Consider the following 18,180-nt stretch of genomic DNA (forward strand, 5'->3'; position numbering starts at 1 on the left):
CTGTCAAAAGTAGTAGAATCATTATATATAATATATATAATATTAAACTGTAATATATCATGTGAACACCTAACTGAGCTGCATTTAGTAAATGATCCAGAGGTTTAAGCGTCAATGTGATCTGCTAACACTGAGCAACTGGGAGCAAAGTTACAGTTTACATCCATAATGTCTTCCCTTCATCATTTTATCCAACTTGACATTTGTGTGAAAGTGTCAGAATTTGCACATAATGTTTTGAGTTATGGACGAAACATTTCACAGTGTCCTCGATCTGTGACCACAAAACTCTGGTAGAAAATATAACACGGTGTTAGATCACATTATTAAAAAATGTAAAAACAGGACGTTACATAAGATCTGAAAGAATGTTGAAGAAAGCGAAAGCTGACATAACGTTTAACATCTTCACACACAAGAAGACGAGCGTTTAAAACGTGCAGCACAGACGCCGGTGGACCAGTTCAGCACTAAAGGACAGTGACTCATCTAGAGATAAAAATGTAAAAAAAGCCATTTAGCAAACCTACTGTAACTCCCACAAGTGAAAAGTACAACACTCCTCCAGCTTCCTCTTCTCACACCACAAGACTCATGACCCCACAAAACTTGATTTGACCGTTGTTTTGGGGAAGCGTTACAAAATAATGTAACGTTTCATTTCTCAAGTATAGTTCAGCTTTATTTATAACGGGACATCCCATGCAAGAGAGGGTACTTATACACAAGTACAACAAGAGAAAGTAAGTAAAGTCACAAGAGGAGTATTCATCCACTCAAAACAACCAAGATACCATCAGAGACACGCGCTGGTGAAGAAGAGTCGTCTCTGGCTTCACGCTGTGCGAATAGCTGACTGAAGCGTGTCCCAGCCGTGTGCATCACTTTGTACTTTTAACAGCTTTCATGTCGTTGTGCACTTCCTGCAGCAACTTTATGTATTTGGTGACACTCTCTTTTATTTGCAGCATGTTTTCTTAATTTGTTAAATAGTGTTTTCTATACTTTTATTTTAAAAAGGTTAGGATGTCACTAAAGGAGAAACTTCATCAGACTGAAGGCTACATCCACACTACAACTACTAAATGATGAGTACATAGAATAACACTTGCCTCAGGAATGAAGTTGAGTCGAAGGTGTTAGCATGATATAGAAATACTCAAATAAAGCACAAGTACCTCGATATTTGATGTAGTACTTGTGTACATGTACTTACTGCTAATGTCTTTTTACATCTGCACTTGACGCAATTTATCTGCATCACTTTAGCAACTTGAAATTCCAGATTTTAAGATTAAAAACAGCAGCAGGAAACACAAAGAGCCCGAGACAGAGAGGAGGTCAACACCACCACCACTGTGGATTCATTAGCATATGTTTGAGTCGACTAGCCCGACGTACAAGCACAATAATGAACATAAAGCTAAATATGAGGACAAGAACCGACCAGCTGCACCAACGATGACATAATAAAGAGCAGAGGTGTTTACCAACGGCTCGTGTAACGTTAACGTAGCAACTAAGCTAGCTCGTTAGCTTGAAGTCACGTCTTTGAAACGGTTGTTTATTTAAAAGTCTCCATTTTGTGTCCTTACCGGTCAAACTCGCTCCTTTAACGGGTTTAAATTGTACCGAACAGCAGGTTTCAGCTTCAACGCAGCAGACGAGTCATCTGTTTCCTCTTCTGTGAACTCGGACCGGAAGTTGGTGGCCGCAATATGAAGAGGGTAAAATAAATATCTGGGCGCAAAGGATTCTGGGATGTGAAGTCTATAGATGGTCCAACAGCTTCTGGGTCCCCTTGGTGGTGATGTTGGCGATCAGCAGCTTTTGACAGGATTTTATCTATTTGTCAATGTATTTATTTATTCCTTTTATTAACTTATTTGTTTTGTCTCAAGTTTAACTTAGACATATGGCACATACTGTACATTTAGACAATATGTTTTTTGTCACTTAAGTAAGCTTCAAAACAGTTTTTGTCCTTTTTTTTAATTGTTTGATTTCATTTATTTTCCAGGAAGTGCTCATTAACCAACATTTCAGTGACCACCTTAATATAAATGAGTTAGCTAGTGAGCTAAATTTCATATGTAGTCCCTAAGCAGGTAGATACACATTAGTGGCCTCATGTTATGAATACAATGTTGCAACAAGCACTCTAAACACTTTAATTTATGTTTCAGGAGGAAAACTGACTCAGTTATTCTCTCATATTAGTTTCATATTTTCTCCATCAGCTTTGTATGAAACCCTGGAATGAAGACAAGAAGAAAATACTTTGTTCATGTTTGTTTATTCATCATGTAAACATTCAGTTTGTTCACACATCCCATCAGTAAAGTCTGTTAAATGACTCTTGATCAATTATAGATTTCTTTACAAATGCACACAAAGAACAAAATATCTCAGATAAATGAAGCTCTGGTGTTTTCTCTCTGAAGATCCATGCAGTGGAAGAGAAACAACAAAATAAAAGCATCAATAAAAATATTCTAACATTTAGAGCTCAGAGAAGTTTAAATGTTCACGCAGAGAAATGTCTGTTCAGGTAAACAAACATCATCATGAGCAGTGATAGCCTCCATGGCTAAACAGACACAGGAAGGAGCTCCACCTCAAGAAACTCAAACATTTACACAACAACTAATGACAAGATGTCAAAGTACCAGAGTTCAAACACAGGAGTCCTTTGGGGTTAAACTCTGTCTATTTGAGGTTACACAACTCAGCAGTACCTCCATAATTCAAAGGAAATAGTCCAGCATAGAGAGGCTGAGTGAATGTGGTCTGGACTCTGTGGATGAGAGTCATGGTTTCAGAGACGCTGTAGAAGGACAGAATACCTGCTCTGTGATCCAGGTACACTCCTACTCTGGAGGACTGAGGACCAGAGACGGGAGATCGGACACTGTTGTACCAAAATAAACAACTGTTATTGTCACATCGCAATGCCCAAGATTTGTCATTCCATCCAAATCCACATTCATTCCAGTCCCCTTTTCTGCTGATATTCTTGTATGCGACTGCTACATAAACTCCTCTTCCTCTCCACTCCACCTCCCAGTAACAACGTCCAGTCAGACTCTCTCTACTCAGGACCTGAGAACATAGAGTGAATCTGTCTGGGTGACTAGAATAAGACTGATGTTGTCTCATAAAAGTTGTTTTTCTATTCCCATCAGATAATAACAGACATGTGTTTGCTGTGTTTGGATCCAGTGTGATTTCACGTGAATATTTTAAGAACTCAGCTCTGGTCTTGGGCTCTGGTTGTGGCAGTAAAACATCCACTTCAGTCACCATCAGTGAGACGTTTGTCCATTTGTCTCTCAGAACGTCCTGTAGTTTATCTCTGACTGCTGACACAGCCTCTGTCACGTCCTCAAAGTAGTTCAGAGGACTGATCTTGATGCTGGATGAGTCTGTAGACTCACTGAGTGGTGACAGTGAGGGGTAGTTGTGTAGAAACTGGTTGTGATCCTCTGTCTGTGAGAGCTTCTTCAGCTCAGCGTCGTTGCTCTTCAGCTCAGTGATCTCCTGCTCCAGCTTCTCCTGAAGCTCTTTGACTCGACTCACATCAGTTCTCTGCTGGGATCTGACCTGCTGCTTCACATCAGAGCTTCTTTTCTCCATGAGACGGATCAGCTCAGTGAAGATCTTCTTATTGTCCTCCACTGCTTTATCAGCAGAGAGATTGATGTTCTCCTCCTCCTGTTGAAGCAGCTTCACGTCTTTCTCTCTGTCCTGGATTCTCTGCTGGATGTTTCGTCGACTCACCTCCAGCTCTCTCTGCCTCTCAGTCCTTTCTGCTGCAGCTGAGACTGTGTCGTGGCCTTTGTGTTCCTCCACAGAGCAGAGATAACAGATACACTGCTGATCAGTACGACAGAAGATCTTCATCGACTCATTATGACGAGAGCAGATATTCTCCTGGAGCTTGTTGGAGGGGTCCACCAGCTTGTGTTTCTCAAAGGCAGTGTTTTTAAAATGAGGCTGAAGGTGTTTCTCACAATAAGAGACCAGACAGATCAGGCAGGACTTGAAGGCTTTCCGTTTCCTCCCAGTGCAGAAATCACAGGACACATCTTCAGGTCCAGCATAGCAGTGATCAGCAGGAGCAGCTTGGAGTCCAGTCTTCTTCAGTTGCTCCACTAAATCTGCTAACATGGTGTTTTTCAGCAGGACAGGCCTCGGTGTGAAGGTCTGCCTACACTGAGGGCAGCTGTGGAGTTTCTTCTCCTCCTCTTCACCCCAGAAGCTTTTAATACAGTTCATGCAGTAGCTGTGTCCACAGGGAATAGTCACCGGATCCTTCAGTAGATCCAGACAGATGCAACAAGAGCAGATTTCCTTCTCCAGTTTAATTCTTTTCGGACCCATAACGACTGGTCACAGTGACTTGACAGAGTTTCTCTAGACTGGCTTAACTCAAACTCTGTGCCTTTTGTTCCTGTTCATTTGCATTTCTTCACTGAATGGGGCTCCTCCTGCCCTATCAGATGTTGGTTACACCCATATTCACTCTTGCATATCAGTGAGGGGGAGGGAACAACATGACAAGCTCCTAAATTCCAGGGGGAGGGGTTTTCTCTCAAAGGACAGTAAAAGTTTCCCTGTCTTTTTTAACATACAGTGAAGATTAGAACAAAAATGAAAGCATGTATCTACTCTTGGAGTTCTTTCACAAGTAGCTGCGTCCACAGGGAATAGTCACCGGATCCTTCAGTAGATCAGATGCAACAAGAGAAGGTCTCCTGGTCCACATGAACTCCTTTCTGAGCCGTGTTCTCCTCGTGGCAGAGACCGTGTGAGCTGGCTGTGTTTCACTGCAGGAAGAAGAGGGAGGAGTTATTAACAAGCTTTCATGTGATTGGACAGCAGCAAAGTGGGGTGTGGGGCAGTAATGAAGTTACACCATTGGTCGGTCGAGTTGGAGCTCCCCCTGATTGGCTGTTGCTATTTCAGAATGAAAAGGCGAGTTTCAGCTCCGCAAGTAAAAGTGCAAAAGCATCAAAATATACTCATTATGCACAATGGCAGATTTCAAAATCATCAAATATAAGTATTAATGCATTAATGTATTCATCACTTAAATGTTTCACCTGTAAACGTGGAGCTAATTACTTTATATGCTGCCAGGTAGATTACCTATAGTACATCATAATTTATCAGGGCTGTCATTACATCAGAGCTATATGAACCAATCAAATTGCTTGATTTGAGCTACCAGTTTTATAACATTTCTCTGAATTCTTGAATTCTGATTGAACAACATGGAAATATTTTAAACCAAACGTCAGGACTGAACTAGACTTCTTCACAAACAAACTTGATCAAATAAATTCTGACTATAGTTTTTTATTTTTGAGTAATGAATCCTCTTAAGGGCACAAACTAAATGTTGGTTGTAAAAATCAACAAGTGATATCAAACTCTGCTCATTTCTCTGTGACAAAGATGTTTAAGTGAGGAAAGTTTAAAGGACAGAGACTGACTGACTAATGTTCTTCTGCTCTAAACATGAACTCTGTACTTTGTGGTGTTTCAGGAGGAAAACTGACTCAGTTATTCTCTCTTATTAGTTTCATATTTTCTCCATCAGCTTTGTATGAAAACCTGGAATGAAGACAAGAAGAAAATAGTTTGTTCATGTTTGTTTATTCATCATGTAAACATTCAGTTTGTTCACACATCCCATCAGTAAAGTCTGTTAAATGACTCTTGATCAATTATAGATTTCTTTACAAATGCACACAAAGAACAAAATATCTCAGATAAATGAAGCTCTGGTGTTTTCTCTCTTAAGATCCATGCAGTGGAAGAGAAACAACAAAATAAAAGCATCAATAAAAATATTCATCAAATATTTAGAGCTCAGAGAAGTTTAAACGTTCACGCAGAGAAATGTCAGTTCAGGTAAACAAACATCATCATGAGCAGTGATAGCCTCCATGGCTAAACAGACACAGGAAGGAGCTCCACCTCAAGAAACTCAAACATTTACACAACAACTAATGACAAGATGTCAAAGTACCACCCATAATGTTTGACTGACAGCTGATCTCTGTGCAGTGAAGAAACGACACAACAATCAGCTGTCAGCAACAAACATGGAGACAAAATGAGTTCAAGAGTTCAAAAACAGAAGTCCTTTAAGGGTTAAACTCTGTCTATTTGAGGTTACACAACTCTGCAGTACATCCATACTTCAAAAGCAACAGTCCAGCATAGAGAGGCTGAGTGAATGTGGTCTGGACTCTGTGGAGGAGAGTCATGGTTTCAGAGATGCTGTAGAAGGACAGAATACCTGCACTGTGATCCAGGTACACTCCTACTCTGGAGGACGGAGGACCTGAGACGGGAGTTAGAACACTGTTGTACCGAAATGTATCACATTTTTTTCCACATCTTAATGCCCAAGATTGGTCATTCCATCCAAATTTACATTCACTCCAGTTCCCTTTTCTGCTGATATTCTTGTATGCGACTGCTACATCAACTGCTCCTCTCCTCTCAACCTCCCAGTAACAACGTCCAGTCAGACTCTCTCTACTCAGGACCTGCTGACATTCGGTGAATCTGTCTGGGTGACTAGAATAAGACTGTTGTTTACTCATAAATGTTGCTTTTCTGTTCCCATCAAATAACAGTTTTGTGTATGCTGTGTTTGGATCCAGTGTGATTTCACGTGAATAGTTTAAGAACTCAGCTCTGGTCTTGGGCTCTGGTTGTGGCAGTAAAATATCCACTTCAGTCACCATCAGTGAGACGTTTGTCCACTTCTCTCTCAGAACGTCCTGTAGTTTATCTCTGACTGCTGACACAGCCGCTGTCACGTCCTCAAAGTAGCTCAGAGGACTGATCTTGATGCTGGATGAGTCTGTAGACTCACTGAGTGGTGACAGTGAGGGGTAGTTGTGTAGAAACTGGTTGTGATCCTCTGTGTGTGAGAGCTTCTTCAGCTCAGCGTCGTTCCTCTTCAGCTCAGTGATCTCCTGCTCCAGCTTCTCCTGAAGCTCTTTGACTCGACTCACTTCACTTCTCTGCTGGGATCTGACCTGCTGCTTCACATCAGAGCTTCTTTTCTCCATGAGACGGATCAGCTCAGTGAAGATCTTCTCATTGTCCTCCACTGCTTTATCAGCAGAGAGATTGATTTTCTCCTCCTCCTGTTGAAGCAGCTTCACGTCTTTCTCTCTGTCCTGGATTCTCTGCTGGATGTTTAGTCGACTCACCTTCAGCTCTCTCTGCCTCTCAGTCCTTTCTGCTGCAGCTGAGACTGTGTCGTGGCCTTTATGTTCATCCACAGAGCAGAGGTAACAGATACACTGCTGATCAGTACGGCAGAACATCTTCATCACCTCATTATGACGAGAGCAGATGTTCTCCTGGAGCTTGTTGGAGGGGTCCACCAGCTTGTGTTTCTCAAAGGCAGGAGAATTAAAATGAGGCTGAAGGTGTTTCTCACAATAAGAAACCAGACAGACGAGACAGGACTTGAAGGCTTTCCGTTTCCTCCCAATGCAGAAATCACAGGACACATCTTCAGGTCCAGCATAGCAGTGATCAGCAGGAGCAGCTTGGAGTCCAGTCTTCTTCAGTTGCTCCACCTTCGGTCTGAAGGTCTGCCTACACTGATGGCAGCTGTGGGGTTTCTTTTTATCCCAGTGTATTTTAATACAGTTCATGCAGTAGCTGTGTCCACAGGGAATAGTCACCGGATCCTTCAGTAGATCCAGACAGATGCAACAAGAGCAGACTTCCTTCTCCAGTTTAATTCTTTTCGGACCCATAACGACTGGTCACAGTGACTTGACAGAGTTTCTCTAGACTGGCTTAACTCAAACTCTGTGCCTTTTGTTCCTGTTCATTTGCATTTCTTCACTGAATGGGGCTCCTCCTGCCCTATCAGATGTTGGTTACACCCATATTCACTCTTGCATATCAGTGAGGGGGAGGGAACAACATGACAAGCTCCTAAATTCCAGGGGGAGGGGTTTTCTCTCAAAGGACAGTAAAAGTTTCCCTGTCTTTTTTAACATACAGTGAAGATTAGAACAAAAATGAAAGCATGTATCTACTCTTGGAGTTCTTTCACAAGTAGCTGCGTCCACAGGGAATAGTCACCGGATCCTTCAGTAGATCAGATGCAACAAGAGAAGGTCTCCTGGTCCACATGAACTCCTTTCTGAGCCGTGTTCTCCTCGTGGCAGAGACCGTGTGAGCTGGCTGTGTTTCACTGCAGGAAGAAGAGGGAGGAGTTATTAACAAGCTTTCATGTGATTGGACAGCAGCAAAGTGGGGTGTGGGGCAGTAATGAAGTTACACCATTGGTCGGTCGAGTTGGAGCTCCCACTCATTGGCTGTTGCTATTTCAGAATGAAAAGGAGAGTTTCAGCTCCGCAAGTAAAACTGCAAAAGCATCAAAATATACTCATTATGCACAATGGCAGATTTCAAAATCATAAAATATAAGTATTGATGCATTAATGTATTCATCACTTAAATGTTTCACCTGTTAACGTGGAGCTAATTACTTTATATGCTGCCAGGTAGATTACCTATAGTATATCATAATTTATCAGGGCTGTCATTACATCAGAGCTATATGAACCAATCAAATTGCTTGATTTGAGCTACCAGTTTTATAACATTTCTCTGAATTCTTGAATTCTGATTGAACATGGAAATATTTGAAACCAAACGTCAGGACTGAACTAGACTTCTTCACAAACAAACTTGACCAAATAAATTCTGACTATAGTTTTTTATTTTTGTGTAATGAATCCTCTTAAGGGCACAAACTAAATGTTGGTTGTAAAAAGCAACAAGTGATATAAAACTCTGTTCATTTCTCTGTGACAAAGATGTTTTAGTGAGGAAAGTTTAAAGGACAGAGACTGACTGACTAATGTTCTTCTGCTCCAAACATGAACTCTGTACTTTGTGGTGTTTCAGGAGAAACTGACTCAGTTATTCTCTCTTATTAGTTTCATATTTTCTCCATCAGCTTTGTATGAAACCCTGGAATGAAGACAAGAAGAAAATACTTTGTTCATGTTTGTTTATTCATCATCAAAACATTCAGTTTGTTCACACATCCCATCAGTAAAGTCTGTTAAATGACTCTTGATCAATTATAGATTTCTTTACAAATGCACACAAAGAACAAAATATCTCAGATAAATGAAGCTCTGGTGTTTTCTCTCTTAAGATCCATGCAGTGGAAGAGAAACAACAAAATAAAAGCATCAATAAAAATATTCTAACATTTAGAGCTCAGAGAAGTTTAAATGTTCACGCAGAGAAATGTCAGTTCAGGTAAACAAACATCATCATGAGCAGTGATAGCCTCCATGGCTAAACAGACAGAGGAAGGAGCTCCACCTCAAGAAACTCAAACATTTACACAACAACTAATGACAAGATGTCAAAGTACCACCCATAATGTTTGACTGACAGCTGATCTCTGTGCAGTGAAGAAACCCACAACAATCAGCTGTCAGCAACAAACATGGAGACACAATGAGTTCAAACACAGTTTAACCCTTAAAGGACTTCTGTCTACTTCAGTTTACAGAACTCAGCACTGTGTCCAATGGAACAATAAATCTGAAGTCCAGCATAGAGAGGCTGAGTGAATGTGGTCTGGACTCTGTGGAGGAGAGTCATGGTTTCAGAGATGCTGTAGAAGGACAGAATACCTGCTCTGTGATCCAGGTACACTCCTACTCTGGAGGACCGAGGACCAGAGATGGGAGTTTGGACTTTGTTGTGAAAAAATGTAAAACTGTTTTTGTTGCATCTTAATGTCCAAGATTTGTCATTCCATCCAAATGCACATTTACCCCCTGTTCTGCTGATATTCTTGTATGCGACCGCTACATCAAGTCCTCCTTCTCTCCACTCCACCTCCCAGTAACAACGTCCAGTCAGACTCTCTCTACTCAGGACCTGACAATAATGAGTGAATCTGTCTGGGTGACTAGAATAAGACTGAGGTTGCATCATAAATGTTGCTTTTCTGTTCCCATCAGATAACAACACCTGTGTGTGTGCTGTGTTTGGATCCAGTGTGATTTCACGTGAATACTTTAAGAACTCAGCTCTGGTCTTGGGCTCAGGTTGTGGCAGTAAAGCATCCACTTCAGTCACCATCAGTGAGACGTTTGTCCATTTCTCTCTCAGAACGTCCTGTAGTTCATCTCTGACTGCTGACACAGCCTCTGTCACGTCCTCAAAGTAGCTCAGAGGACTGATCTTGATGCTGGATGAGTCTGTAGACTCACTGAGTGGTGACAGTGAGGGGTAGTTGTGTAGAAACTGGTTGTGATCCTCTGTGTGTGAGAGCTTCTTCAGCTCAGCGTCTTTCCTCTTCAGCTCAGAGATCTCCTGCTCCAGCTTCTCCTGAAGCTCTTTGACTCGACTCACTTCACTTCTCTGCTGGGATCTGACCTGCTGCTTCACATCAGAGCTTCTTTTCTCCATGAGACGGATCAGCTCAGTGAAGATCTTCTCATTGTCCTCCACTGCTTTATCAGCAGAGAGATTGATTTTCTCCGCCTCCTGTTGAAGCAGCTTCACGTCTTTCTTTCTGTCCTGGATTCTCTGCTGGATGTTTAGTCGACTCACCTCCAGCTTTCTCTGCCTCTCAGTGATTTCTGCTGCAGCTGAGACTGTGTCGTGGCCTTTGTGTTCATCCATTAAGCAGAGATAACAGATACACTGCTGATCAGTACGACAGAAGATCTTCATCACCTCATTATGACGAGAGCAGATGTTCTCCTGGAGCTTGTTGGAGGGGTCCACCAGCTTGTGGTTTTTAAAGGCAGATTCATAATGAGGCTGAAGGTGTTTCTCACAGTAAGAGACCAAACAGACGAGACAGGACTTGAAGGCTTTCAGTTTCCTCCCAGTGCAGAAATCACAGGACACATCTTCAGGTCCAGCATAGCAGTGATCAGCAGGAGCAGCTTGGAGTCCAGTCTCCTTCAGTGCCTTCATGTAATCTGCCAAAAGGGAGCTTTTAAACAGGGCAGGCCTCGGTGTGAAGGTCTGCCTACACTGAGGGCAGCTGTGGAGTTTCTTCACATCCTCTTCATCCCAGAAGCTTTTTATACAGTTCATGCAGTAGCTGTGTCCACAGGGAATAGCCACCGGATCCTTGAGTAGATCCAGACAGATGGAACAAGAGCCGGTCACCCGTTGAAACTGAACTCCGTAGAGATTCATGTTCTTCTCCTCGTGTGAGAGTTTCACTCAACAGAAACAGAAGTCTGTGCTTCAACCAAAAGTCAAACTGTTCTTTTTGTCCCGTTAGAGCTGCTGCTCCTTCACGTGCTCCTCGACACTGATCTCCCACACTTGTATGTCGGTGAAAAGGAGGAGGGAACAAACCGTCATAAGCGCATGTGTAACACTGCAGTTACACCATTGGTCGGTCGAGTTGGCGCTCCCCCTCTCCTCATTGGCTGTTGCTATTTCAAAACGAAGAGGCCGCGTTTCAGCTGCGTGACGTCTTTTCGCTTCCGCGATCAAGTCAGCTGATCCACTTCCTCAATGCGTGCGCGTTTTGATTACTCTCACTGCAAAGCTCGTGCACAGAAAGCCTCATTTTGAGACGTTCAGGAGCAGAATCAGAGGAGTGGAGCAACGCTTTCTTTTGATATATGTTTTAAACCATAATGTTATTTGTTATACTTATTTGGATCTTGTTTTTCTACTTATGTCTCTTGTTCGTTTGAACTTTCCACTTTGCTGCTGTAATCCTGCAAATGTCCCCGCTGTGGGACTAATAAAGGATTATCTTATTTAATCTTATTATATCTTATAATTACAGTAAGAGACACTGTTCCTGGCAGACTATTGATGCTGGACTGCTTTTACAGAAGTGAGAAACACCGCATTATTAATGTTTACACCGCTCCTGACAAATCCCCCTAAAAATATGTTCATTTAAAAGACCCAGAGAATTGTTGTCTGCAGGATATGACACTGGCCCTGATCTCTTTTAGGATTCAAGGATCATTTATTGTCGTTGTGCAATACGGGGAGGCACAACCAAATTCAGCTGTAGCCTATTTGTAATGTAACATACACATGACCAAACAAAAACAGTAGTACATTCCTTTAGTTAATTTTTTTAAAGTGTGCTTATGAAACCTGCAGTAGAACACATTATATATATAATACAAATGTAAATATGAAGCATGTAGCACAATCCTTGGTCAGAACCAGAGCAGCTTACTGACTGTTGATTCCTGTCTGACTACAATGAAGGAAAAGTCAGAAGAAACATTTACTGAACTTCCACTGAAACTCCACCGATGTGCAGAAACGTGTGTTCACACACCTTTTATCATTCAGGAGGACAAGGACAGGTTTAAATAATCAAAGTACAGGTTCAGCGAGAAGGTGAGTGAAACCAAACGACTGTACTCTGAGAACCTCCAACAGCAGCTCTCAGTGAACGACTCTGCTTCTGTCTGAAAAGGTCTCTGATTGATCACCAGCTGCAAACCTAAAGCTCCTCACTCCACTAACGACTTGCACATGTCCAATGACCTGAATGAATCCTACTGTGTTTGTGAAAGACAAAGGGACAGTCCTGACAACAACGAGGACTCTCTCCATCCTGGAGAGGGACGTTAACAGGCTGTTCAAGAGAAGCCACTGTAGACTACCTGCTCAGCAGCAAACAGATGCAAATGCAGAAGGACAAGAATCAACCAGATCAGCTGATTCTGCAGTTTGTTGTAGATTGATATCAAGTGATGAACCTCTAGTATTTATATACTTAACTTTTCTTGTCATTAATTGGATTCTTTTGTCGATATTAAAATATCACTTTGAAATAAAATCTCTAAACATTCTGTAGGTTAAAACATTACAATGAGTCCAAAGACTTCTGTGAAACATGGTGATTTTAGTTGAAATAAAGGAGGCCAAACTAAAGTAGAACCTCCAGTCAGTGAGTATCAGAAGACGCTGCATTCAGGTCACATGGGAAAGATGGTAGAGAAGAGCTTCTACTCTACAAATAGTATTCACATCAGCTCTCAGTTTGTAAATAGTATTTATGAATGTGAGGTTTGAGGCTGTGGGTTAAAGTTTCTCTGACTTCTTGAATTCTGACGAAACAACAGTGTAATAATTGTAAAGAATCAACGACACAATATCTGTTGTCTTATGTGTGTCAGGAATAAACAAATATGCCAATTTTAACATTTTTAAGTCTGTGTGATTAATCCTCTAAACATGAACTCTGTACTTTGTGGTGTTTCAGGAGGAAAACTGACTCAGTTATTCTCTCATATTAGTTTCATATTTTCTCCATCAGCTTTGTATGAAACCCTGGAATGAAGACAAGAAGAAAATACTTTGTTCATGTTTGTTTATTCATCATGAAAACATTCAGTTTGTTCACACATCCCATCAGTAAAGTCTGTTAAATGACTCTTGATCAATTATAGATTTCTTTACAAACGCACACAAAGAACAAAATATCTCGGATAAATGAAGCTCTGGTGTTTTCTCTCTTAAGATCCATGCAGTGGAAGAGAAACAACAAAATAAAAGCATCAATAAAAAATATTCATCAAACATTTAGAGCTCAGAGAAGTTTAAATGTTCACGCAGAGAAATGTCAGTTCAGGTAAACAAACATCATCATGAGCAGTGATAGCCTCCATGGCTAAACAGACACAGGAAGGAGCTCCACCTCAAGAAACTCAAACATTTACACAACAACTAATGACAAGATGTCAAAGTACCGCCCATAATGTTTGACTGACAGCTGATCTCTGTGCAGTGAAGAAACCCACAACAATCAGCTGTCAGCAACAAACATGGAGACACAACGAGTTCAAACACAGAGTTTAACCCTTAAAAGGACTTCTGTCTACTTCAGTTTACAGAACTCAGCAGTGGTTCCAAAGGAATAAAAAAGACAAAGTCCAGCATAGAGAGGCTGAGTGAATGTGGTCTGGACTCTGTGGAGGAGAGTCATGGTTTCAGAGATGCTGTAGAAGGACAGAATACCTGCACTGTGATCCAGGTACACTCCTACTCTGGAGGACTGAGGACCAGATACGGGAGTTTGGACTTTGTTGTGAAAAAATGTAAAACTGTTATTATGACATTTTAACGCCCAAGATTTGTCACCATATCCAAATATGCATTCATCCCAGTTCCCCTTTCTGCTGATATTCTTGTATGCGACTGCTACATAAACTCCTCCTTCTCTCCACTCCACCTCCCAGTAACAACGTCCAGTCAGACTCTCTCTACTCAGGACCTGAAAACATTTAGTGAATCTGTCTGGGTGACGAGAATAAGACTGTTGTTGACTCATATATGTTGCTTTTCTGTTCCCATCAGATAACAACACCTGCGTGTTGGCTGTGTTTGGATCCAGTGTGATTTCACGTGAATATTTCAAGAACTCAGCTCTGGTCTTGGGCTCAGGTTGTGGCAGTAAAACATCCACTTCAGTCACCATCAGTGAGACGTTTGTCCTCTTCTCTCTCAGAACGTCCTGTAGTTTATCTCTGACTGCTGACACAGCCGCCGTCACGTCCTCAAAGTAGCTCAGAAGACGGATCTTGATGCTGGATGAGTCTGTAGGTTCTCTGAGTGGTGACAGTGAGGGGTAGTTGTGTAGAAACTGGTTGTGATCCTCTGTGTGTGAGAGCAGCTTCAGCTCAGCGTCTTTCCTCTTCAGCTCAGAGATCTCCTGCTCCAGCTTCTCCTGAAGCTCTTTGACTCGACTCACTTCAGTTCTCTGCTGGGATCTGACCTGCTGCTTCACGTCAGAGCTTCTTTTCTCCATGAGACGGATCAGCTCTGCTTTATCAGCAGAGAGATTGATTTTCTCCTCCTCCTGTTGAAGCAGCTTCACGTCTTTCTCTCTGTCCTGGATTCTCTGCTGGATGTTTAGTCGACTCACCTCCAGCTCTCTCTGCCTCTCAGTCCTTTCTGCTGCAGCTGTGACTGTGTCGTGGCCTTTGTGTTCCTCCATTAAGCAGAGGTAACAGATACACTGCTGATCAGTACGACAGAAAATCTTCATCACCTCATTATGATGAGAGCAGATGTTCCTCTGCAGCTTCTTGGAGGGGTCCACCAGCTTGTGTTTCTCAAAGGCAGGGGATTCATAATGAGGCTGGAGGTGTTTCTCACAGTAAGAGACCAGACAGACGAGACAGGACTTGAAGGCTTTCAGTTTCCTCCCAGTGCAGACATCACAGGACACATCTTCAGGTCCAGCATAGCAGTGATCAGCAGGAGCAGCTTGGAGTCCAGTCTTCTTCAGTTCCTCCACTAAATCTGCTAACATGGTGTTTTTCAGCAGGACAGGCCTCAGTCTGAAGGTCTGCCTGCACTGAGGGCAGCTGTAGGGTTTCTTCTCCTCCTCTTCATCCCAGTGTGTTTTAATACAGTTCATGCAGTAGCTGTGTCCACAGGGAATAGCCACCGGATCCTTCAGTAGAGCCAGACAGATGGAACAAGAGAAGGTCTCTCTGTCCAGCTGAACTCCTTTCTGCGCCATTTTCACCTCTCAGTGACAACGACTGAGTTTCACTTTCGAAGAAGTGAAGCAAGTTTGAGCTCTGATCTGAACAACATGTTGGTTACACCCGTCTTTAAACTGTAGATCTGAAGGGGAGGGAACTAGGACATAAAGACAGAGTGGAGCTCTCTGTGTTCGAAAGCAGGAAGAAGAGGGAACAGGCTTTTCAACCTTTACTGCATTCCACAAAGAGAGGCAGGGTGTGCTAGCTACCACTTACAATGTGCAGTAAGAATAGAGTGTTAGAGTCTATGACAGTGCACAGTAATTTAACATTCACTTATATTTTTCAAATTTTTCCAGCAAACTTAATGGAGTTCTAAAGAAGAATAGAAACACTGCTTCATATTTGGAAATTGAAACTATTCAGTTTTGTAAATCTTGTTTTCCCGCGTTCAATTCCCAAGGCAAATAACTTTGAATCAAATGACAAACTGCTAAGATCCAAATAAACATCTGAACAACGAGCTGTAGTGAAAGTGAAGGACATGTAATGCTTCCTCCACCTCTTCTACATCATGTTCTGTGTTTACCTCAACAAGTCTGATTACTGCAGAATTAGCTACATTAATATTTATAGTAGTAAAATAATATGTAGCAATTACAAATGCCAGGAAACTCAGTTTAATATAATACATAAATTACAAACTACCGCATATCTTAAGGCCGTCACAAACCAGAGGCATTTTTTTTTAAACTGTTGATTTTGTCATGAATAGTTTCAGAGATCACGCAAATATTACGCAGAGAAAAAGAGACTTTCTTTTTTTATTAGGTACATTTTTGGGATCTTTTGCTCCACGAGGACGAGTCATAATAACCAATCAGTGGTCTGATCCAAGACACCAGGAGGCGCCTTTAAAGCAAATCCTACAAGTGCCACAGCTGCTCTCCACCGACTGCAAGACCCAATGCATGATGGGAAACGCCTGGCTGTCTTCAGATCTAAGAGCTGATTGGCTCTGAGTTTTGACAACAAACAACTACGTTTTGTGAGAAATCCTATTTTTCTGTGTAATTGTAATAATTAAAGCTACATTAAAGGATGTTAGTCTCATGTTGTGCAATCAACGTTTAATCTAAAATCATATCTTATGTAGTTGATATTAATGTTGTTTATTTATATAACACTTATCAAAACGAGCAGAGGTAAAAAGATCCAAGGATAGAATACAAAGCTAGCTCCACACATATGGAGCTAAATCCAGGTCAAAAGTTTTGTTCATTTGAAAAAAAAATCTGAACCTGAAAGTTCAAGTTGTGAAAACATTATATATATAATACTATTTTATGCCAGCAGACTAAACTGGTGTAGGCAACATGGTTGAGGACGGTCCTCGGCCTTCGTTGTTATGCTGTCACTCATGATGACACGCCCCTCTCAGTAGATACCACGCCCCCCACGCTAGATCAGGGTCAAAAGTCTGAACTGAAAAAAAAGATCTGAAACTGAAAAAAGATTTGAAACTGAAAAAAAAAGTTTGAAACCGAAAAAAAAAGATTTGAAACCGAAAATATAAGAACTCAAATATGTGAAAGTGAAAAACGAAAAAAAAGAAAATGTATTCAAAATAATTCCAGAACTGAATCAAAATTATATTCAACCCCAAACAAAATTTCATTCAATTATTTTTATTTTGAATACATTGATGTATTTTTCAATGTTCAAGAACACAACTTGAACTTTCAGGTTCAGATTTTTTTTTCAAATGAACAAAACTTTTGACCTGGATTTAGCTCCATAGAAACATACACATGTTTTATTATAACCACAGGTAGAGAGATGTTTTCCTCTGTTTCTTTTTGAAAATATATTTTTCTGAATTTATAGGTCCATTGAGTAATGAAATTCGTTATCGTAGCAATTAATTCACCCCGGTTTAGTCTGCTGGTGTAGTTGCCATGAAAACAAGTGCCAACTGACATTAGCCTACATTAGCTTAGCTTAATAAAAACGAGTAGCCATACTATTACAATTCAGCATTTTTATACTAAACCAATTACAACTAGCAACAGTCATACCTTCAAGGACCTTAATGCTTTGTCACATAGTGTCAAATAACGACAAATAAAGGCTAAACTGGCTAAACTGGCTCCTCTCACACACAGCGGCACAACTAGCAACAGGAAGTGCCTCTACTAGCTGCCGCTGACATATTTTGAGCCCTTTCTCGCGGACGCCATCGCGAGGATACTACGCTGCGTTCTGAGTGGTGTGTGGAAGTGCGAAACGTCAGATATTAAAGTGTGGTGGTTGAACGGACCAATATGTCATAGTTTATTGCTCTTTTACTGTGATTCGTGCCAAGTAAAGACTAAAACAGCTTGCTAAAAAGAACTTTGTCACTAGTGTAATTATTTTTACTTGCAATCACGTGAATATGGTTTATAGAAAGTGTTGAATCATAATTCTCGCCGTGCCCACGTTTCAGGTTCAGATTTTTTTTTCAAATGAACAAAACTTTTGACCTGGATTTAGCGCCATACACACATCTATATAAATGTTATGTATACTATTGATATATATATACAGCATAACATTATAAGCAAATATGAGTTTATCCTAACGTGGTCTAAAAACTACAAGTAGCCTACAGTTTGGATCT

General features: G+C 41.2%; 3 protein-coding genes across 3 annotated transcripts in view; all 3 read right to left on the reverse strand.

Moving 5' to 3' along the window:
• stard3nl (STARD3 N-terminal like) overlaps positions 1-1,707 on the reverse strand; it is a 9,360-nt gene extending 7,653 nt beyond the window's left edge. Inside the window, exon 1 of the mRNA XM_079173934.1 lies at positions 1,596-1,707. The gene's annotated coding sequence lies outside the window, so the exon portion shown is untranslated. The remainder of the gene's footprint in view (positions 1-1,595) is intronic.
• Positions 1,708-2,690: 983 nt separating this feature from the next.
• On the reverse strand, positions 2,691-4,383 carry LOC306706003 (tripartite motif-containing protein 16-like; the record flags this gene model as incomplete). The annotated part of the gene is made up of 2 exons (XM_079172917.1): positions 2,691-2,911; positions 3,034-4,383. 2 exons carry the CDS (start codon positions 4,381-4,383, stop codon positions 2,819-2,821), a joined length of 1,443 nt encoding a protein of 480 aa, XP_079029043.1. The 3' UTR covers positions 2,691-2,818.
• A 1,790-nt stretch (positions 4,384-6,173) lies between these two features.
• On the reverse strand, positions 6,174-15,630 carry LOC306706004 (uncharacterized protein; the record flags this gene model as incomplete). Its single annotated transcript, XM_079172918.1, is given in 5 exon segments — positions 6,174-7,782; positions 9,572-11,261; positions 13,906-15,553; positions 15,555-15,587; positions 15,589-15,630. Coding segments are annotated over 5 exon segments (5,022 nt in total).
• Positions 15,631-18,180: the final 2,550 nt, after the last annotated feature.

Source organism: Pholis gunnellus (assembly GCF_910591455.1).
Source record: "Pholis gunnellus genome assembly, chromosome: 14".
Taxonomy (NCBI): Eukaryota; Metazoa; Chordata; class Actinopteri; order Perciformes; family Pholidae; genus Pholis; species Pholis gunnellus.